We start from the raw sequence: 24,269 nt of genomic DNA, 5'->3' as shown, positions 1-24,269 counted from the left end.
TACATGGGTTAGGAATAGAGTGAGTTAGGTCAGTATTGTGAATGAATTTAGTACTTATGAAACATAGTATGGACTCCTTATGTAAGGATATTCTCATATCTAGTATCTGTATAATTCTGTAGCACATCTGAATAACTCCTACAAAAGTATATCTGTAATGCATATAAAGTTTACTATTGACTACATATTGATTATTCATGCTCTTAACTATTATTTTTGCTATTATTGTTTCAGGATGACCTGGCTAATCTGGCTTTTATTTCCTGTATCATAAATCAGCTCATTTATTTCCTGAAAAGAAAAATAAAACAATATTTTATAATAAGCAATATAATAACCAATACCCCAAAAAAAGAGCTTAATATTAATGGTCCTAACTGCAACTCACGATATCCGATATCCTTAAGAAAACCATAATACTTTGTTGGGGAGATGGCTCTATTCCAACTCAAAGTTTGATAATCACAGTGAGATTCTGTATTTTTGGTTAATATATTAGAATCAACAGTTGTGAGTTGAATTTTTTCATTTTTAAATGCTGCAAATATAATTACCTAAGTTCTGAGAGGAAGCAAAAGACCATTATATCAAATAAACTAACCTGTGCCTATTTATTTGCTATAGACCATTCTACCTTCAAGAAAATGCTTAATTAATAAGACAGGAACTTTGGCCTAAGCTGCAAAAAACAAAAGACATCCTTCTTAGTTACAGATCTTTTTGTGTTACCAAATCCAACACCCACACCAGTGTTAAGTCTATATGCTGAAAAGTGATGCATACATCCTGGTGGTGGACTACAAACTCTATCCAAAAAGCAAAAGAATACCAACAGTACCACAGATTTTCCACCGAAAAAACTACGTAGGAGAGTTTTCCAGGCATCTGAGGATAGGCTCTTTAAACTAACGTTTGGCTTTGTTTTTAACTGACCAATGCACATCTAAGATGCCCCATATTCTTTCCTTGCATCTTTGTTGTTGTTGTTCTTGTTGTTTTGTTTGAGATGAAGTCTTTCTCTGCCACCCAGGCTGGAATGCAATGGTGTGATCTTGGTCACTGCAACCTCCATCTCCGGGGTTCATGGATTCTCCTGCCTCAGCCTACCAAGTAGCTGGGATTACATGCACAGGCCACCAGACCCAGCTAATTTTTGTATTTTTGGTTGAGATGGGGTTTCACCATGTTGGCCAGGCTGGTCTCAAACTCCTGACCTTAAGTGATCCACCTGCCTCAACCTCCCAAAGTGCTGAAATTACAGGTGTGAGCCACTGCACCCGGCCAACATCTTTAACAGAGTATAATGAATAATTTTCAAGAATGTTTTCTGCTCAATTATAAAATTGATGAAAAATTAGAGAAAAATATTAAAATGTAAAAGAATCACCTTAATAAGGTGACGTATCAGACAAAATAACTGAACAATTATCACTAGTCAGTATCATGATAGAATAAATTTTACAGATTGTGTGAAGTGCAAGTTTTAGTGCCCTTCTAAAATGCTGACATACACTGATGTGTCTTTAAGGTGGTACCCAAAAGGAACTTTGCTGAGAGGTACCCGTTTGTACCCATGCTTCACACTCACTCTACCTCCTCCCATATTCATTTATCTCCTATTCTAAGATTCTTCAAGCTGAAGCCTCAAAGCCTAGAGTATAATAGCTATTTATTCTTCCCCTAATCCCCACCTGTGGGCAATGCCACTTTACCTCCACCTGTTAGAAGATATTACAGCCTCAGTGGCGTGGTGGTTCACACCCGTAATCCCAGCTACTCAGGAGGCTGAGAAGCAAGAGGATCACTTGAGGCCAAGAGGTGGAGACCAGCCTTAGTAACAAAGCAAAACCCCTTCTCTGTAAAAAAAAAAAAAATTGCCAGGAGTGGTAGCATGTGCCTGTTGTCCCAGCTACTCAGGAGGCTGAGGCAGGAGCATCGCTTGAGCCCAGAAGTTTGAAGCTACAATGAACTATGATGGCATCATCCCATTCCCACCTGGGTGAAAGAATAAGATACCATCTCTTAAAAAAAAAAAAAAAAAAAGTAAGATATTACAAGCCTTCATTAGTAACAAATGACGTTTTGGCTCTCCAAAGAACAGGGGTGATCTCTTTGTCCTGTCAGAATACGGGCTACTTAAGGATCCAACAGCTACTCCAAATAACTACCAAACCTGCACCAATAATCAAGGCAGCTGTGGTCCCTTTTCTCCCCTTCACTTTTCTTTCTTATCTCTTCTCCCTCACTTTTCGGCTTTCACATAAAAAGAAGGGCTTATGAAACAAATTAGCAGCCAATCCAAGTACTCCTTTCCTTCACTGTAGCAAAAAGTAAAGTCCAGTGTGTCCAGATTAACCTTCATATCTGTCTCTTTTGGCCATATCCTTTTTGTTGGATGCTTAGGAGCTATTTTTTCGCTGCCAGGATGGCCACGGTATCTTTTTCTGTTTCCTTCTGTAATGCAGACATTAGAGAAGCCAAGGTATACCAGAGTGTTAATTGCTAGAAAGCGCAAATATCACTGTAGTACCAAAGAATTATCACAATGCTACACAAGATACTTGGAGATAAGTTACAAAAAAAATAGCAGAGGATGCTAAAAGAACTAGTACAAGAGAATAACAGAAAAGTATCAGAAAATAGAGGAGATTTAGGAGTTATCGGAAAGAAATGTATGAATCTTACCACACAAAGTTTTAAAGAAGAGGGTAAATTATTTCAGTATTAATCAGGTTAAATCTTGCTTAAGGTAATGTATTTATTAAGAATACAGCTCTTAATCTTATATTTAGCTTCATTCACTGAAGTAACAAGAGCAATATATCTACTAGAAAACACTAGTAATCATCTCTTTTACTAAGAGACAGAAACAAATGATCAGTCCTAAATATACTGTAATATACTGTAAAAATGGACATATTAAAACCAAAGGTTACTTTTTCTTCTATCTTTCTGAACATACGTGTGTGTGTGTGTGTGTGTGTGTGTGTGTGTATTTTTTTTTTTTTTTAAGATGGAGTCTCGCTCTGTTGCCCAGGCTAGAGTGCAGTGATGTGATCTCGGCTCACTGCAACCTCCACCTCCTGAGTTCCAGCGATTCTCCTGCCTCGGCCTCCTGAGTAAATGGGAGGTGCACACCACCACACCTGGCCAATTCTTTGTAGTTTTAGTAGAGACAGGGTTTCATCATGTTATCCAGGCCGGTCTTGAACTCCTGACCAAGTGATTCATACACCTTAGTCTCCCAAAGTGTTGAGATTACAGGCGTGAGCCACCGTGCCTGGCCGTGAACTTTTCTTAGAAATCAAATCATAAGCACCTTAGTGAGCACCTCTGTTAAAAAAAAATTTATTAAATTTAATTATATAAATGACATTGCTAGCTAGCAGAAAGAACACACATAACTAAAAGCATATACTAAATTTCTTTTTAGACATAGTCTTGTTAAATTTTCTATTTGAACAATTCTTTTGATTTTTATCATTGGAATAAACTCTGTGCAACCTTTGGTTACCTGAAGAAATTCTGAAGCTCCATGTTGATTGCAGAGATATTCCGCTGCTGCCTCCCTCCCTAAATTTCCTATCAACCGGCTGAAACCAGTTCTTTCTGACCTATGATTGGTCAAAAGTAGGCCTCATTCTTCCAGCTCCTGATCTGAAGAGAAATACTAGGAGGCATAAAATCCTTAGCTAGGTTACCAAGGCACTGTGCAAAATGGAACACAGTAGAAGTTAACTCATGAGCTTAAGAAACTTAAATTTTGTTTATAAATTTTTTATTATCTACAAAGTTAATTAACTCATTTAAAAGACTTTGAGGGGCTAGGTTAAAAAAACAATAATGAAGTCAATTTGAGGACAAAAATACTCTTCATATGAGGGACGTGATTTTTACTTCCTCCCCAACACCCTGAACCCGTTATAGCATGTGTACAACAGGGGAGTGAAAATGTAAACCCAGGAGAAAGAAACAGAGCTGGGTAATCTTTAACATAAATATTTGACAGCTACATTAATTTCTCTAGATAATACTAAACAGTAAAAGGACTTTCTCCGGTCTTAATATGGATATGCAGTTCAAAGTTAAGATATATGTGGTTTGTTACTAAACACACCCAAAGTATATGTACATTAACATTTACATATCCTGCTAGAGATAGTCTTTTTAAACTATGGTGAACAGCAAACAAAAAGTTGTTTGAGCTGGCAGTGTCTCAAACCTGTAATCCCAGCACTTTGGGAGGCCATGGCGGGCGGCTGCTTGAGTTCAGGAATTTGAGACCAGCCTGGACAACATGGCAAAACCCCATCTCTACAAAAAATACAAAATTAGCTGGGCATGGTGGTATTCACCTATAGTCCCAGCTACTGGAGAGGCTGAGGCAGAAGGATCACTTGAGCCCAGGAAGCAATAGTTGCAGTGAGCCAAGATCACACTATTGCACTCCAGCCTGAGTGACAGATTGATACCTTGTCTTAAAAAAAAAAAAAAAAAAAAGTTGACTTTGTTCCTTTGTTTGAAGGCAATATGAAAGTGTTTCACTTCCTTTTCTTTATACCAACGACAGATTTAAATCTAAACTGTTAACTAACAGCTACGATAGGCTTTAGTAAAGCATCACAGCTAACAATTTTTCTGTGAATTGCAGCGGTAATGAATTTTATGAAAAAGTTTTTTTGTTTTTTTTTGACATGGAGTCTAGCTCTGTGGCCCAGGCTGGAATGCAGACGCACAATCTTGGCTCACTGCAACCTCCACCTCCTGGATTCAAGCAACTCTCCCTGAGTAGCTGGGATTACAGGCGCCTGCCACTACACCCAGCTAATTTTTTTATTTTTAGTAGAGACAGAGTTTCACCATGTTAGTCAGTCTGGTCTTGAACTCCTGACCTCAGGTGATCCACCTGCCTCAGCCTCCCAAAGTGCTGGGATTACAGGCATGAGCCACTGCACCCAGCTTTAAGAAGTATTTTTAAATGTTGTATTGTTTTATATTTCAACCAAATTATAGCTTAGAAATTGGTAACTTAAAATTCAAATATTAAAAAAAATCACCTTATTTACATATACAGCTTTTACAATATCCAACTGCTAATTTGCCCCTCCCCAAAACAGAATTTACTAATTTCCCTTTTAATTTAAAAGTTATCTGATATAATCATTCAAATGCATAACAGTATATGTACAAAGATACATCTTTTTGTTGGAGTAGAAAACGGGAAACACCCAAATGTCCATCAATACAGACTGGTATATGTGATAAATACATATAATAGAATACCATGCAGCTGTTAAAAAGAATGAAATAGATTTCTATGTACTGACATGAAACCACCTCTAAGGTAAAATAAGTGTAAGAAAAAAAAAAGAAAGTGGGGTGCCGTGTACATCACACATAGTGACCAGCAATCTCTTGCATGTAAAATTTACCACTCTGACCACATCAACCTTATTTATCAAAGTAGCCATCCATTAATTCCTTCCCACACTCTCTTTTTTTCTTTCAGTTCTAACTTCTTATTGAAATAAGTAAAATTTCACACTCTAAAACTTCCAGGGTGTTATAAGTATAATCAAGGATGGGGGGAGTCTCAAGTTAACTACAAACAGAAATCAAAAAAGAGTGTCAACAAGATTACACTTGGAGAAAAAGAGAACTCAAATATTCTAAAACACAGTATTTTACTATATGCTGTAAAACTAAAAGCAAAGGAACTACATAGAAATACATACTTCAGTTCATAGGTCTGTTTTTTCCTTAGATAAATACTAGAAATTCTGATACTACTTATGTATTCTAGGATTGAGCAAATAAGTAAATATCTTGAGCATAATGACAGCTAGAATTCTCACCATTAGAGAAGGGAACAAATATGGGTAAGGGGAAGGTTAGAATGAACACAGAAATGCTGGGTCAAAATTATAGGTATCAATATACCTTTGTTATACACACACAGAACTAGATATAGATAGGTGTGTATTCCTAGCTCTGCCTGCTGAAAGGGTCTAAAGTAATGATACTCCAGTATCAATGTGTATACCTAATGCCTAGATTCTTGTTTCTAAATACCATTCTGGAAGAAAAGGAGTAAGGGATCCTTGTAGAAATGTATGATTTCAGGATTGGGGCAGGGAAAGTACAAGAAAAGCCTAGAACATCTTTATATGCTAAAAAAGAAAGTTTAATCCCACTGTGCAAATCGGGGACATTTTGAGCATCAAAATAATAATAATGAATTCTAACCTGTGCAACCAAATAATCCTTGAGACCATGGTCATATAAATACAAAGAGAGAGGCAGAGAAAGAGGGGAAGAAGGGAAATTTCTAGAGTAGAATGCCAATAAATGTATAAGTAATGATGAAATACTAGAAGTTATCATTTGACATTAATGGACAACAAAACCAGGGGGTGAAAGTGTGATGAGAAAGAGGATATTTATATAGTCTCAAAGTATCTCTACAAGACACTTATTAATAAAAAAGAAGAAACTGGTAACTTTATGTGGAGAAACCTAGCAGATATTACCTTAATCAAGAAACCAAGATTAGGCCAGACAAGGTGGGTCGTGCCTGTAATCCCAGCACTTTGGGAGGCCAAGGTGGGCAGATCACCTGAGGTCAGGAGTTTGAGACCAGCCTGGCCAACATAGTGAAACCCCATCTCTACTAAAAATACAAAAATCAGCCAAGTGTGGTGGCACATGCCTATAATCCCAGCTACTTGGGAGGCTGAGGCAGGAGAATTGCTTGAACCCAGGAGGCAGAGGTTGCAGTGAGCTGAGATCATGCCATTGTACTCCTGGGCAACAGGGGCGAAACTCTGTCTCAAAAAAAAAAAAAGAAAGAAATCAAGATAAATCACCAGTAGTGGAGCAAACAGATAGCACATACATCTCTATATACTGCACAAAAAGGGATGCATCATGTCCATTATATCCCTGACCCAAAAAAACCCTAAATTTCATAATAAAAAAACAACAAACTTAATTTGAGAGATATTCTATAAATTAAATGGCCTGTGTTCTTTAATATTAAGGACCTGAAAGAAAAAGAAAGACGGAGGAACTTTCCAGATTAAAGAAAGCTAGAGACGTGGCAATTAAATGCAAACTGTAATCCTAGAAAGGACTGAAGTCCAAAATAATTATTTTGCTATAAAGGACACTGGTGGGGCAAATGGAAAAATTTATATAATGTCTGGAATTATGTAATAGTACTATATCAGTACTGATGTCTCAATTTCGATAATTTTATTGATTATATATAAGAGAATGTCCTTGCTTTTAGGAAACATGCTAAAGAATATTAGAGACAAAGAGGCATCTTGTCTAAATCATACTCAACAAATCAGAAAACAATTATATACATCTACACACAAATAGAGGAATATCACAAAACATTCATGTTTTACTGTATATGTAATGTGCTACGGGTTAAATGTGTTACCCCCTAAAATTCGTATGTTGAAGTTCCAATCCCCAAATGTAATTAGTATTTGGAGGAGGGTCTTAGGTTTAGTGAAGTGATGAGGGTAGAGTCCTCATGATGAAATTAGTGCCTTAGAAGAAGAGGAAGAGGCCAGAGCCATCCCTGTCTCCATCACATGAAGATACAACAAAAAGGCAGCTACTAGACTAGGAAGAAGGCCCTCGCCAGACACTTAATCTGCCAGCATCTTGATCTTGGACTTTGCAGCCTCCAGAACTGTAAAAAATAAATGTTGCTTAAGCCAACCAGTTTATGTTATTTTATTAGAGCCACCTGAATTAAGACACATGGCAAAGTGTTAACATTTGGAAATAAAAAGAGAAAAATACAATTATTCTAAACTACTGAAATGTCTAACAATGCCATTAAGTGCTTGTCTTTGTCTTAATAAAAAATACTTAATTACTTCATTGTTCTGAAAGACTTAAAATTTGAAAATTGAAGTTCAAGAAACTTGCCTTCTAATCCTATTACCATCAATTACTTTCTAGGTTCCTTTAGCAAATTAAAATGTCCTTCAGCCTAAGATTTCTATTCATAGAAGAGGAAATAATACTTTCAGATAAAATGAAGATAAAGGTTGAGTAGCCCAAATCTGAAACGTTCCAAAACTTAAATCTTTTTGAGTGCCAGCACGATACTCAAATGTAATGCTTATTAGAGCATTTTGGATTTCAGGTTTTCAGATTTGGGATACTCAAACCAAATTAATATTAATGCAAAATTCCAGAATCTTAAAACTTCTGAAATCTGAAACACTTCTGGTCTCATGCATTTTGGATAAAGGCTAGTCAACATGTACAAGAATGAAATGAAAATAAGCTATATTCACTCAGCTTATTTCCCTCACCTGTTTCTAAGGCTGAACATCAAAGAGTGTTTCCTTAACACTTTCACTCTCTGGCAGTCTGCCATGCTCAATAGCAACGATTCTGAATAACGTTAAGGCAGTAAAGTTAGTTGTTATAATCTTAAAGGAGGATGTGTGACAGTTTACAGAACACATTTTGACAATGATTACTAGTTGGTATTTTAGAGAGTATAGTTACTTGCTTTCTAAAGAAGACATCTACTCCTGAGGTTTTCAAAAATACATTTTTCACAGATCCCAAAAAGGGGCATTATTCTTTAGCTTTTCTAGGACATTTTAAATTTATAGCAATAGTACATGTTAAGTGGTTTCCTCATATTTATTGCCTAGGTTTCTTGGAGACCACCACAACGCATGCACCTCTGCCTTCCGTTCTTTTACCCCAAACTGAAATAAATATCTTTTTTTTTTCTCCAAATAAAAATTACATTGGGAGGCTTAGGCGGGTGGATCACGAGGTCAGGAGTTCGAGACCAGCCTGGCCAATATGGTGAAACCCTGTCTCTACTAAAAATACAAAAATTAGCTGGGCATGGTAGCGCACGCCTGTAGTCCCGGCTGCTCAGGAAGCTGAGTCAGGAGAATCGCTTGAACCTGGGAGGCAAAGGTTGCAGCCAGCCAAGATCGCACCACTGCACTCCAGCCTGGGCAACAGAGTGAGACTCATCTCAAAAAATAAAATAAAGGAATAAAATATAGAGCAGGCTCTTCACTGAAGCAAGTCTATATGTCTTCTAAGTTGTTAAATATCCTAAAATTTTCAAGTAAATTCCATTTATAATTTTTTTTAAGACAGGGTCTCACTTTGTCCCCCAAACTCCGAGTACAGTGGCACAATCTCAGCTCACTGCAGCCTCCACCTCCCAGGTTCAAGGGATCCTCCTGCCTCAGCCCCCGAAGTAGCTGTGACTAAAGGTGTGCACCAGCATGCCTGGCTAATTTTGTAATTTTCTGTAGAGACAAGGCTTTGCCATGTTGCCCAGGCTGGTCTTGAAACCCTGGCCTCAAGCTATCTACCTGCCTCGGTCTCCCAAAGTGCTGGGATTACAGGCATGAGCCACAACATGCTGCATGCATTTATAATGTTGAACAGAGTTTTCTTTTAAATATTTTAAATACTGTCTTTGTCTGCTTTGTGTTTGCTGTAAAAGAATACCTGAGACTGGGTATTTAAAAAAAAAAAAAAAGTTTTTTTGGATCACAGTTCAGCAGGCTGAGAAGTTCAAGGACACAGCCCAGGGTTCTTAGAGGTCTTTCCTGCTGCATGCATCACATGGCAGAGAAGGTCAAAGGGGAGGCGGACATGTGTGGAGAGAGCAAAATATGAGGAGCATCCTGGTTTTATAACCCACTCTCTCCAGAAATAATCAATTCCTGCAAGAACTAATCCAGTCTCTTGAGAGCCACAGCTCACTCACTACCAGAAAACAGCACCAAACCATTCATGAGGAATCGGCCCCCACAACCTAAACACCTCCCATTAGACCCCACCTCCCAACATCACCACACTGGGGATCAAATTTCAGTATAAGCTTTGGTGGAGATAAACCACATCCAAACCACAGCATATAACCAGGACAAAGAAAAGATTTGGAATTAGAATTAAGCTATTGTCTTCTAATGTTTTACAAACCAATTATAACCTTCAGCCTACAAAAGTTTTACGAGACTCATGTGAATGTTAGGATATCCATGCCTCCTGGCACAGAACCCATCTACTGCTACCCTAAAGAAGGCATTAAAGGCAAGAGGAAGAATCAAAGACAAGGGGTCTCAGCCTTGACCTAGATTCCCATCATGGGTTCTGTCCAAATAGGTTATAGGACCTCTCTACTACCTCAAAAATCTGAAAGAGACTGCAAGAGAAAGAACCAAAGACAATGGGGTCTCAGCCATTTGACCTAGATTGCCATCATGGGTTCTTTCCAAATAGGATTACCTGGTTATAGAAACTCTCTGCCACCTCAAATTCTGAAAGAAACTGGCATTTCATTTAAAACATGGATCTGGAATCTTGCTGATCCATTTGGTCACACCAAATTTTTAGTCAGAGATTACATGAATTAGTCCCTTTCCAGGCTCAAAGTTCTTACATATGAAATGAGTTTGACTAGACCAAATCTCTAAAAACTCACCAAGAACAATCTATGGAGCTACAATTGCCTCTGCTTAAATTCTTGGGACCTGAAGATTCTAATTTGCACACTTGATTGAAGTTATGCTTACCCTGGCCTGCTTAATCGAACTCTTAAAAAGTTCTAGGGCACTGCCTCAGTGCCAGACTGACTCCTTGGTTTTTTGTTGTTTTAATATGGAATGCTTCACAATTTGCATGTCACCCTGCAAGATTAGCAGGGGCCATGTTAATCTTCCCTGTACTGTCCAGATTTTTAGTATTAGGTGCTGCCAAAGCGAGCAGTCCTTCGTTGTTTCTTAAACAAGCTGCCTTCCATTTCTCTAACAGAGCACACCTATTATGTGTTCCTCTTTATATTAGACCTGCGGTTTCTAGTTATCCTGTCCAGAAAACAGCAATCTTTAAGGAATATGGAGTCAAATGACATTATAAACAAGATTATTTTTACAAGATAATTGTTTTTTAACAATGTCTTCTAATTCTGTGAGATTAAATACTTTTATGTGATAAGAACTCCCAAATTTACATCTCTAGCTCAGACCTCTCTTCTGAGTTCCAGACCCATTTAATCCAACTGCCCATCTGGATGTCTCAAGATATTAAAAACCTTACATTATATGTGCCCAAAATGAAACTGTTGACACCTTCTTCCCCCAAATCTGTTTTTTCTGTCTCAGAAAAAAAATAACTCTATCCAACTGTTGGTACCAGGAAACATAGATATGATTCCCGATACCTTCACCTACTATAGTTGATCATTATTATTCACAGACTGTATGTGTGAATTCTCCTCTCATTAAAATGTATTTGTAACCCCAAATCAATACTTGTAACACTTTCAGTCTTTGGCAGACAGGCGCAGAGTGACAAAAAATTTGCTTCACCAAGCATGCACATTCCTGAGGCTGAACAAGCTAACATTATGCTTTGTTTCAGCTTTCACACTGTAAACAAGTACAATCTATTCAGTGCCACTTTTTTTGTATTTTTGTGCTTTGTGTTGGTGATTTTTTTTAAATGGCACTGAAGTGCCGTCTGATGTTCCTAAGCTTAAGAAGGATATGATATATATTATGGAGAAAATACATGTGATAGATAAGCTTTCTTCAGGCATGTTATAGTGCTGTTGGCCATGAGTTCAACGCTAATCAATCAATAATATACATTAAAGAAAGTGTCTTTAGACTGAAGCACACATAAAACAAGGTTATTGTATTGACTGAAAAACGTGATCAGTTGATCACAGAAACCTACCCTGTATATCCCCAGGGGTGCAGTATTAACTAGTTTAATGTTGGTGGTGACTTTATAGAACATAACTACTGTGATGAACCAGAACTTACCATGCATCCAAACCCATCACCAAGCCCTACAGATTCTACTGCCAGAGCATAACTCAAATCCATTAAGTTCTGACCTGTGCTGTCATCCTAAGTGATTATCTCTTGCCTCTATTAAGTTTCCCTACTTCAATTCATTCTCAAAGAGGTTAAAGTGACATTCAATATGGGTTCTATGTTAGTCCCTGATTTAAACCCTTCAATGGTTTTTTCTTTTTTCCTTTTTTTTTTTTTTTTTTTTTTGAGATGAAGTCTTGCTCTGTCATACAGGCTGGAGTGCAGTGGCGCAATCACAGCTCACTGCAACCTCTGCCTCCCAGGTTCAAACAATTCTCCTGCCTCAGCCTCTCAAGTAGCTGGAATTGCAGGCATGTGCCACCACGCCCAGCTAATTTTTGTATTTTTAATAGAGACGAGGTTTCACTATGTTGGCCAGGCTGGTCTCAAACTCCTGACATCAGGTGATCCACACGCCTCAGCCCCCTAAAGTGCTGGGATTACAGGCTTGAACCACTGCACCTGGCTCCATTTAATGGTTTTCTACTGCACTTCAGATCAAATCTAAAATCCTTAACAGGCCCATAATACTACTCTGATACACTGATGACCTCTCCTGCTTCATCTCAACACTAAAGACAAGGACTTTTCTGCCTCAGGGATTTCAAACACACAGTTCTCTGTCTTCTCTCTGCTCTTTTCTTATCTGACGTCTACTCAGTTGACAGTTCTAGAGTTAAATATAACTTCCTCAGAGAGGAAACTCTCTAATCAAAATGTAGGCCCTCTATTATGTGTGTTTGTAACACCATCTACTTTTCCCTCATAACATCGCCTATTTATTATAATATTTGGTTCTCCAATCGACTATAAGTCCATGAGGGCAGAACTACACCTTTTTAATTTGCACTGTTCTAATGTTTTCACTAGAACAGTATTGAGTACATAATTGGGGTTTGATAGGTATTTTCTTTGAGACAGACTTTCACTCTTGTTGCCCAGGCCGAGTGCAATGGCGCGATCTCAGTTCACCACAGCCTCTACCTCCTGGGTTCAAGTGATTCTCCTGCCTCAGCTTCCCGAGTAGCTGGGATTACAGGCATATGCCACCACACCCAGCTAATTTGTATTTTTAGTAGAGATGGGGTTTCTCCATTTTGGTCAGGCTGGTCTCAAACTCCCAACCTCAGATGATCAACCTACCTTAGCCTCCCAAAATGCTGGGATTATAGGTGTGACCCACTGCGCCCAGCAGATAGGTATTTTCTAAATAAAGAAATGAATGCATGAACCTGACTGCCCCATACATCTTATTAATAATACCTTGAAACGACTTAGAATGACTATTTGCTTCCAAAGTTTGGAAGGAATGAAACACAGATTTGGATATGGCAGTGATATATTATTACATAAGTGAACCTTAATTATAAGCAAGACACAGAATTTCAGATACTACTTTGATAAGTTTCTGCCCCCACCTCTCACTCCCATATATGTACTTACTTTAACAATTAACCAAGACTATTCACTGAGCAAAGAACATTACTGAACAAAGAGCATCAGAGACCATACTAAACAAACCACCAAATGAACTGCTCTATAATGAGATTAAGCTTTTCACAGTTCCAATAAAACTGAGTTCTAGTATAATATTTGTATCAACCCTATAAAGTTACTCTACATTATCACAGTATAAAAAATGGGCAAAAAGGAAGAAGGTTTTACTTCATTTAATCGTAGTTTTAAATGAAGTTTAAATATATAAAATGAATTACTATTTTTTATTTTTATTTTTATTTTTTTTAAAGACAGGGTTTCACCATGTTGGTCAGGCTGGTCTTGAACTCCTGACCTCAGGTGATCTGCCCACCTTGGCCTCCAAAATGCTTGGATTACAGGTGTGAGCCACCACACCCGGCCATGAATTACTATTTAAATGGAAGTTTTTTTCCATTTAAGCAGTAATTTCTTTTCCTTTTCCTCTATTCATTCTCCAGAAAACTCAAATCAAAACTGAACAAACGTTACTAATTTTTAAATTAACTTCACAATATTCTCTCAAAATATGGGGGAAATACACTATTTTAATCAAGATCTAAGTTCTTCTAATTTTTTTTTCTTTTTCCGAGACAGAGTTTTGCTCTGTTGCCCAGGCTGGAGTACAGTGGTATGATCACGGCTCACTGCAGGTCCTCTCAGGCTCAAGCAATCCTCCCACCTGAGTCTCCAGGTAGCTGCGACTACAGGCACACACCACTACACCCAGCTAATTTTTTAATTTTTTTGTAGAGATGGAGTCTCGCCATGTTGCCAGACTGGTTTCCAACTCCTGAGCTCAAGAAAGCCTCCCTCCTTGGCCTCCAAACTGCTGGGATTACAGGTGTAAGCCATCACACCAGGCCAAGATCTAAGTTTTTCTTAATTTTTCTCCTCTGAAGAGAAAGTTCAAGTTCTAAACCTTCGGTTATTTTTTTTTTTTTAAGATGGATTTCTAATATAATACTTCCACAGCCTCCCATAATATCCTGAAATTGTCATCCTTTCTGTGAGATGATAAAGTCTTCTGTACTTTGAAAGCAAAGAAAAAAATCTAATTTCATTCTTGCTTTTAGCTCTACACAATTACTTTAACATTATATGGGAAGGAATTTTCAAGCAAATATAAATTCAAACATAAAAATCAACTTTGGTTTCCTGTGCATATAACAAATCATCTCAAAAATTTTTTTGTGTAACAATTATTTTCTGATATTTGGAAGCTTCTCCATCGCAGCAAATAAAGCACTGACATGCAACCTGTGTTTTAACAGACTACATAACATCCTGTTTGCTACTTACTCTTTTTAAATTACCATTTTAAAATGTGTACAAAGAAATGACAAGACTGAGAGTACCTGGAAAATATTTTACTTTTTTGCAAACACTAAATCTAAAAGACCATTAAAGAGCTCTAGGTCCTTTCACTTGCTACTCCTCTTAACTGTTCATATCACTCTTAACAGTCCGTAGTCTGGCCATGTATTTTATTCATCTTTCTCATATTCCAGCTACTTCAAGTAAATTAGTATAAGCTTTTTCAAGATCTAGAACCAATTTTCAACACTTTCACTGGGTATCTTCCCCAAAATGATAGCCATGTTTGTGGCTGTATTATCAACTGTCTCATCATACACTGCTGAAGCTGAAGCAGTCACAATGTCTTGTAACATTTCAACATTTAAATGTAATGTGTATGTTTCTACATAAAAGCCTACATACAACACTATTCCTCCCTGCTTCCCCTCACTCACCAATACACATCTTGAAACCTGTATGACTTCTTAACTGCCCCAGTGACTCAAATAGGTCCCCATCTCATAAATCTTTCCCCAAGTAATTTACATATTGGATTTTAATTTTTACCATATTATCTTCTCTAATTAAAAAAATGAAGAAACTGAAGCTTAAAGAGGTTATAAAATGTGTATGCATCCACAATCCCAGTCTAGGATTAAAATTACACCTATCTCCTCCAATGCCGCTATTCTTAACCCTCTCCCATGCCATATCCTTAGCTAAATAATTTTTGCATGATGTTCCTGATTCAAAGCCAGGTGCTGCCACATATTAACAGTATAAATCTTAAAGAACTTCAGATGCTGTGTCAATACAACAGGGGTAAAGTACTTACCTCAAAAATGTATAAGGAGTAAATGAGAAAACATGAAAAACACATGGCACAGTGCCTAGCACTTAACACAGGAAACACTCGAGAAATGTTTATCATTATTATACTCATCCAAAACACAGTTCAGTAGTTTTTTTCTCTAAGGGCCAAACAGTAAATATTTTAGGCTTTGTAAGCCAGTCAGTCGCTATTACACCAAAACCAGGGAGCAAGCTGGATTTGGCCCATGGGACATACTTTGCTAACTCCGACTCTACAGCAGCATTCTTCAACCTCAGCATTACTGACATTTAGGGCTGGGTAATTCTTTGTTGTGAGGCTGTCATGGGGACTGCAGGATGTTTAGCAGCATCCTTGGCCTCCACCCACTAGATGCCAGAAGCATCTCTCAGGTTGTGACCACTCAAAAATCTTGTGGCGGGGGTGCAAAATCACCCCTAGTTGAGAAATACTGGCCCAGAGCAATTAAACATATAAAGATGTAGCTTTAATTTTCTAATAAATAACTTAACCAGGTAGAAAAGTAATTTAACACACTAAAAGTATTTATACTCACTTAGCTAAAATTCCCACACTTAGCAATAACTTTATAACTTCTGTGATACACACGGCTGTGGTTGAAAAGTAGAGTTCTTTGTCTGATGTCCTTGTGTATCTTAAAGCTACGGTATAGGCTGCAGCCATCAGGGTCATCACTGCCAAGCAGTATAACTTGAATAATAAAGTGACATTGTCTGGAAAATACGTGTAACAAAGACATTACTCAGTAGACAATATATGTATATATAAATTAATCAACTAGTTATGGCCCCCAAATACTTTCCAATTCCAAGAACAAAATATTTTCTAAAACCTACGTTTAAAAATTTTTTCAAAACAATACTTGTCAATTACATGAACACACACACATACACAAGACACAGCTGACTTTAAACATCAGCCAATTAGGAATATGTTCCTGGGGAGTACCCCAATTGCAAAAGTATGTAGCATATTGATTTTAGTTCAGGATGTTATAAATTATATATATATATGTAATATGTACATATATATAGTTGTATATGTACATATATGTATAGTCATTGTTGTTTGTTATTTGGAGACAGAGTCTCACTCTCCCCCAGGCTGGAGTACATTAGCGCAACCTCAGCTCACTGCAGCCTCTGACTCCCAGGTTCAAGTGATTCTTGTGCCTCAGCCTCCTGGGACTACAGGCATGCATTAACAAGGCCAGCTAATTTTTGCATTTTGAGTAGAGACAGGATTTCACCAGGTTGGCCAGGCTGGTCTCAAACTCCTGACCTCTGGTGATCTGCCCACCTCAGCCTCCTGAAGTGCTAGAATTACAGGTGTGAGCCACCGTGCCTGGCACATATTTATTTTATTTTACTTATTTTCAGACAGGGTCTCACTCTGTCACCCAGGCTGGACTGCAGTGGCATGATATTGTTGGCACGATCTTGGCTCACTGCAACCTTTGCCTCCTAGGTTCAAGCAATTCTCCCACCTTAGCCTCCTGAGTAGCTGGGATTACAGGAGCCTGACCTCAGGTGACCCACCCTCCTCAGCCTACCAAAGTGCGGGGATTACAGGTATAAGCCACCATGCCTGGCCCCAGCACATATTTTAAATACCTTTATGGATTACAAACTTGTGAATGCAAAGCATAAAAGCAACTGCAGCAATGTATATTCTAAACTTAAAAGCAGCAGAAAGAAAATAACCGAGAAGTAAGAGTGGGGCTTAATAAAAAACTTTATCACAATAAGCAAGTTATGCCTAGCCACTCATTTCATTGCATTATACAACACACAGTAACTCCCAACACAGGAAAAAAATATTAAGATCCCAGCTCCATAAAACCAAAAATGCAGGGAATATATAAACACTCAATTTAAGAATTGCCTGCAAGTATATCCAAGCAGGAGCCATCTCTCAGGCACCAAAGCCTGTCCAAGACCTTTGGCAAAACCATAAGCACTGTGTACAAAGTCTCCCTCATACTTCCTTATTCCCAGACCTGCTAGGTTACTTACTTCCATCACCCACGGATCAAACTATTTCTACTTTCCTTACCCACCTCCCACCTATTGTCCCCCAGCCCCTTTTATGTCCATTCAAATCTTTAGGCTTGAGGTTAAACAGGGATCAGCAAATTTTTTTCTGTAAAAGGCCAGAAATAAATATTTTAGGCTTTCTAGAGCCATACTTTGACAACCCCAGGTTAAGAAACAGAAGGACATGGGGGAACTCCAGCCTGCTACTTTAACTACATTATGTGCTAAGTATGCTTTTGTTCCCTGCTTTGGGGGCCTAACACAATTCAAAGACTGTTTTCATAGGGACATAAAACAGGAGTGTCAAACAGATCAAACACATCTTTTTTTTTTTTTTTTGAGACAGAGTTTCGCTCTTATTGCCCAGGCTGGAATGCAATGATACAATCTTGGTTCACCACAACCTCTGCCTCCCAGGTTCAAGCAATTCTCCTGCCTCAGCCTCTCGAATAGCTGGGATTACAGGCATGTGCCACCACGCCCGGCTAATTCTGCAGTTTTAGTAGAGATGGGGTTTCTCCATGCTGGTTAGGCTGGTCTTGAACTCCCAAACTCAGATGATCCGCCCGCCTCAGTCTCCCAAAGTGCTGGGATTACAGGCATGAGCCACCGTGCCCGGCCCAAACAGATTATCTTTAGATACAGTATGGTTGGAACTTAAAAGAGATAGGTTCCTCAATATAAATATTTTCCCAAGTGAATTAAAGAATATTTTGTCAACTGTAGGCAAATTTTAAAAATTATATCAGGCCTTAAATGAAAAGTAAAACAGAAGAAATAGTTTATAACTGCTTAAACTTTCTTTCCAAAAGATCTGAGGAGCCAAAAATCAGTGTTATATAAAAGGAAGTGAAGGAGATCACTATAATACTTCCTTTGTTCTAAAACTTCCCTACACAAGGGAAAAAATATGACTTCGAAAATAAAGAGCAATAAATAACCTTTGAATCAGTAGAAGAGATGGCACTCCCCATCCTCTAGATAAGGGGTGAACAAGCTACAGATGTTGATAGTTTACATGAGGCCTGTGAACTCAAAATGGTTTTACATTTTTAAATCATTGATAAAAAATTTAATAACATCTTGTGATACATGAATATTGTATGAAATTCAAATATTTCCGTGTCCATGAATAGTTTTATTGGAACGTAGCCATGCTCATTTGTTTCTAAATTATCTGGCTACTTTTTTTCCCCTACAACAGAACTCAGCAGAGCTGAGTAGTATGACAAGAGACTATCCAGCCCATTACAGGAAAAGTTTGGCAACTCCTGTCCTAGATTATCAACACTTTCATAAATAACAGAGGTTAGGGCTGATAAACTAAAAAGTACTTTATTTTAGCTATTGTATAGGTTCCTGATTCCAAAAACAACATAGTGAATATTTAAACACTAAACCAAATAGTTATATCCTACACACACATTCTGATTTATAATATTGTCATTAACTTGAAAACATACCTATTTGCATAGCGATTATTTTGGAATACATATTATATTCTTGAAAATAACTACTGATCTAAATGGAAGGGTAATCAAATAAGTTTAGGTATTTGCAAAACAGATTGGACTTTGATATGGAATACGATTTTTAAATGTATTTCAACTTTAAAATAATACTAAATGTTTTTAAGTATGATTTTCTCCGGCAGTTTAACATCAGATCAAACTATTTCTCGTTCACTCCATTCACAAATTCTCCAGTATAAAATTTCCGTTATTAGCAATTTCCATTTTTTCAGGATAATATCAAAAGTACATATGTAATCACTTCAAATTGGGCAAATAAATCTTGCCCAATTCCAGTAACTATAAACGAAGTCCACAACTCAACTGGCAGCCGCATCTTAACTGTGCATTGTTCTCTGCTTCTCATGCAGTTCCCTTAGCTTCCACAGAGTATTTGTATGGAAATGTCCCCCAAAAGAAACTTACAGTTTTAAATTAGTTTTTCAGTTATGTTTTACTATAGTTTATGGGGGACATTATTTGTAACACCTAAGAACTTAGAAATTCAGGAAGTCCCCGATAAGTCCTTTGTGGATATTCGGAAGCTATCGGAACTTCAATTTTGTTAGGATTACAATCAAGGCTCAACAAATATGTATGGGCAATAAGCCTAAACCTTTACATTGTCGCAGCTATTTCAAGTAATGATTTGTCTTCTGTAATTTATAAGTTTTTGTTCAGATCCATTTTGCTATCCTTATTCCATTTTAGTTATCAAAACAATTATATTTCTTTTTCCTTTATTTCCTGTGTTGCTACAAAAAGAATTTTAAGATTAGACTTATTTTAAATGAAATATAAAGAACACATAAGAGAGGCATAAAAATGCCCCTGGGCAGGGCCTGATGATAAACATGGAGCCCGCAACAGGGAAAATAACTTGACGCTCACGCAAGAGGATATTCCTTAGGTATTTGTTTAATATTTATTCAAAGGTGAAGTCAAGTGCTCTATGGAGGATGGGTGGAGCAAGAATCCGGGTGTCGCCCAAACTCTCCTAGTTACTGCTCCACCGTCAAAAAATTCAGCTCTGGTCCCACCTTATATACACTGCTCAGCAAAAGTGGTGCGGAGTCAATTAGACTCGCCCTCCTTAAATGGCAATTAGTCAACAAATACGCCTTCACCTGAATGTGCCATCCCTTGGGAGGAGGGAGGTGGAGCTCACCTTCCACCCCAAATATCGAGGTGTTCCTTCTAACTGCATACAGCATTCTCTGTAACTACATACAGCATACAGGTGGGAACTGTTAACGATTGTTATCTTCCTCTCTTTACGGTTTCATTGCCGTTTTGACACCCCAGAGAGGTCTTTAGTGGGGTCTGCGCCCGGAGCCTGCCCTTAAGCCTCTGAGCATCCGCAGGGCAGGAGGCGCAGAGGAGACCGAAGCCGCGGGGCCAGAGCCAAGAACTGTCCTACCACGCCAGGTGCTGCGGTCCAGCCCCGGCCCCACGCCCTGGGCCCTCTCGGGGTTCGCCGCAGCCCCGGCCTATCAGAATTCGGTTCCCACCCACTACCAGTTCGTGGAGGCCAGCGCGGTCTCTGACCGTCGACCTGCCCGGCGCGGAGTCAGCCGCGGAAACTGCAGCCGCAGCGGGAGACCGGCTGCCCTGACCGCAGGGAGAGGCTCCACGCAAACTCCAGACGCCTCAGCCCGGCCCCACAGGCCGTGGGCAACCAAGATGCTCCGCCGCCCGACAGGTGCCGCCCCCCGCGGACTCCCCACTCCCGGCAGTCAGGGTTCTCACCTCTCGGGGCAGCCATGGTTCCCCGACAGCCCCGCGCGGAACTGACGCCCGCCCCCTCTGTGCCCCCGAGCAGGACACCGGGGACCGCCCCTTGTAGTCATAGAGACGAAGCCGCTCGGCCTAGAGCGCCTGGCCGGCCTCCCGGACGGCCAAGCGTTGAAAATGGGCTCAGGAATCCGAGCTACACCCCAAAATGGGGAGAACAAGGATCCAGGGAAGGCGTTCCTGGCCGCCTCCTAGGTGAGAGCTGTGTGAAACTCGGTCGGGGAAGTGGTTCTGTAAACTGCGGCTCTCCGTCGGCCCAAGGAAGTGGAGTCAAGGGAGCGTTGCCTTCTGGGAATCGTAGTCCTCACAAAGTGAGCAGGCGGCAAATAGGATTTGGAGTTAGCCTAAGGGATTCGCACCTGCCAAAGCTGTTGGAGAAGCTCCCAGAACTCGTAAAGGAACAGAAACTACTTGCGGCAACGTTTATAACTTCCACCTGGTTCATTACCTTAGACTGTTACCTTGTGTTCTAGATTAGTTATGATTTATGCTACATATTGTTCAGAGGTCTTGTGCCTGTTCAATATCGTCAGCATTGTCATTGATATATTTACCCAGCCAGACATTCTAATTAATGATCTTCGCACAACAAAAGGGCCTTTAAAAATTAGATGTGGCCGGGTGCGGTGGCTCACGCCTGTAATCCCAGCACCTTGGGAAGCCGAGGCGGGCGGATCACGAGGTCAAGAGATCGAGACCATCCTGGTCAACGAGGTGAAACCCCCATCTCTACTAAAAAAAAACAAAAATTAGCTGGGCATGGTGGCGCGCGCCTGTGGTCCCAGCTACTCGGGAGGCTGAGGCGGAAGAATCGCTTGAACCCAAGAGGAGGAAGAATCGCTTGAACCCAAGAGGAGGAGGTTGCAGTCAGCCGAGATTGCACCACTGCACTCCAGCCTGGCGACAGAGCAAGACTCCATCTCAAAAAAAAAAAAAAAAAAAAAAAATTAGATGTATTGGCCCGGCGCGGTGCCTCACGTCTGTAATCCCAGCACTTTGGGAGGTCGAGGCAGATAGATCACCCGAGGTCAGGAGTTCGAGACCAGTCTGGCCAACATGGTGAAATTGATTTTTGCCTAAAAATACAAAAAATCAGTCGGGCATAATCTCAGCTACTCAGGAGGCTGAAGCGGGAGAATCAATTGAAGTCGGGAGGTTGCAGTGAGCCGAGATCGCGCCTGGGCGACACAGTGAGACTTGGTCTCTAAATTAATAATTAATTAGATGTATCAACGGGCATTTTAACCACTATAATCTCCACTTTCACTAGGGGATGTTAATTCGCTATCATAATTGGTATTAGAAACAATTCATTGGTAAAATAAATGATGTTCAAGGTAAGTGAATTGGTTTAAAATACTATGAAAATACCTCAGCCCTTACGAGAATAGGAATGCAAGATTCTGAGCTGCCCTGCAGCCTAAAACTTCTGCAGCATGTTCTTTCTCCAAAATTGTCCTTTTAGAGGGTTGATTGGTGATGTTATACACCATTGTCTTGTTGTTAAACATACATATACATCTATCTGGTCTGTTAACGTTACTGGAACATTTTGCATGCCTTATTAGCCTCCTATTAATATTGGGAGGGGCTCCCAGGAGACCAGAGTTGATTTTGTAGAGGCAGACATTTGAAATGTAATTTGAAATAGTGTTAGACTTTTCCTCTACTGCGTAGTAAGTGTACTCACTGGTGCCAATCATCCCTTCCTGTAATTGGTATAGTTTCCACTTGCAGAATTATTCAGTTCTCTACTGCGTATGCACTTATGCATACATTTAAACAGAAAATTTATATATGTACTTGAAATTAATTTTAAAAATTAAAAATACTCTATCATATAGTCCTTTTGTTTTACAGCTACTGCTTTGTATGGTTTATCTCTTCCCATTTTGGACTGTCACTGTAGTGTCAACTTACCTCAATTAAGTATAATTTCTAAATGCTTAGTTTGTTCCAGTATGGCCCTTGTAAGCCTGCCTCTTTTTTCAGTCTGCACCAGCTGGTTTTACTTTTTTTGTAGGGATTTCTTTTTGTGGGTGGGGTCATGTCACTTTGTTGCCCAGGTTGATCCTCCCACCTCAGCTTCCCAAAGCTCTGGGATTACAGGTGTGAATCACCACACCTGGCCATCACTAGCTTTTTGAAGTGTTTTAATTTCTGACAATAAGAGTTTTTTTTTTTTCCCCTGTCCTAGGTTGTAGAATCAACTACACTTTAAGAAACTATCATTACTTCTAGTAAGGAATAGCATTACACACACAAACACACACACACACACACACACACACACACACATCCCAATTAAGATGGTGAGTCAAATGCTGCTGGGCCATTTTTGTGGCATTTCTGGTTCACATAACATCATGCTATTGAATCTTACTTTTCTTATACATTTTCATTGCCTCAAAAGACTATTATAGTTCATTGGCATCAACCTTAACTAGATTTTGATGCCTCTTTGTCCTAACCCAGTTAGCCCAAGACCAACAGGGACAAACCTGTTAAAACTATTGTCCGACAAAGTCGAGCTTACTGATGCCTTCTGATATAATGTGAATATTTGTCCTTGCCCAGATCTCATGTTGAATTGTAAGCCCCAATGTTGGAGGTGAGGCCTGATGGGAGTTCTGGATCATGGGGCAGATCCCTCATGAATGGCTTGGGCCATCCGCTTAATGATGAGCTCAGGAGATCTGGTGTTTTAAAAGTATGTTCTCTCTCTCATCCTCCCTCTCTCTCTCTCTCTCCTTCCCTCTCTCCTTCTCTCTCCCTCTCCTGCTCTGGCCATGGGACATGCCTGCTCCCACTTCACCTTCTGCCATGAGTAAAAGCTTCCTGAGGCCTCCCCAGAAGCATATGCCAGCACTGGGTTTCCTGTACAGCCTGCAGAATCGTGAGCCAATTAAACCTATTTTCTTACATACTCAGTCTCAGGTATTTCTTTATAGCAAGAACCACCTGATACACATTCCAATGAGGGAAACTGAACACTAGAGGTATCTCAGGAAGCAAAGGAAAAGATACATTTATAGTCTTTTAGGGAAGCATGTGATTAGGTGTAATTTAAAGAAGCAGTGTTTGATAAACTGAAAGCGGGACTGTATGCATCCAATAGGGACTGTAGAATAGTCTCAGGATCCTGTTTCTTGGAAACTACAAAGTTACCATAGATGTGGAATGTTGTATTCAGGAGCCCCTTACTTGAGGCTGCTTCTTTGTATCAAAATGACATAGATCCCCAAAGCAAGAGTAGGGTGTTTCATTCTTGCTGATATTTCAAGCAGCAAATTCTCCTAGAGTATATGATTTTAGAGAACAAAGTTTTTCAGTGAACTAGAAAGCAAACACTCAAAGAAGGGCCTTGCTATTATACTTTACAGCGTCAGCATATCCTTAGGAG

At 39.3% G+C, this 24,269-nt stretch overlaps 1 protein-coding gene across 3 annotated transcripts in view; it reads right to left on the bottom strand.

The window, feature by feature from the left end:
- The window catches only part of SLC35A1 (solute carrier family 35 member A1), a 32,905-nt gene extending 11,824 nt beyond the window's left edge, over positions 1 to 21,081 (bottom strand). For 2 of the 3 annotated variants that reach the window (XM_002746795.7, XM_008994756.5), the window contains exons 1-2: positions 20,822 to 20,864; positions 16,061 to 16,238 (exon numbers count right to left, since the gene is read on the bottom strand). In XM_002746795.7, coding sequence (XP_002746841.1) covers positions 16,061 to 16,238; positions 20,822 to 20,837 — 194 coding nt within the window. In that variant the 5' untranslated portion in view covers positions 20,838 to 20,864. Of the gene's footprint in view, positions 1 to 16,060; positions 16,239 to 20,821 lie in introns of all 3 variants that reach the window. The other variant, XM_008994755.5, reaches the window with a different exon arrangement.
- Positions 21,082 to 24,269: the final 3,188 nt, after the last annotated feature.

This window comes from Callithrix jacchus, chromosome 4 (genome assembly GCF_049354715.1).
Source record: "Callithrix jacchus isolate 240 chromosome 4, calJac240_pri, whole genome shotgun sequence".
NCBI classification, from domain to species: Eukaryota; Metazoa; Chordata; class Mammalia; order Primates; family Cebidae; genus Callithrix; species Callithrix jacchus.
Note: the sequence above shows the minus strand (reverse complement) of the source record. Positions and strands in the feature narration are given on the sequence as shown.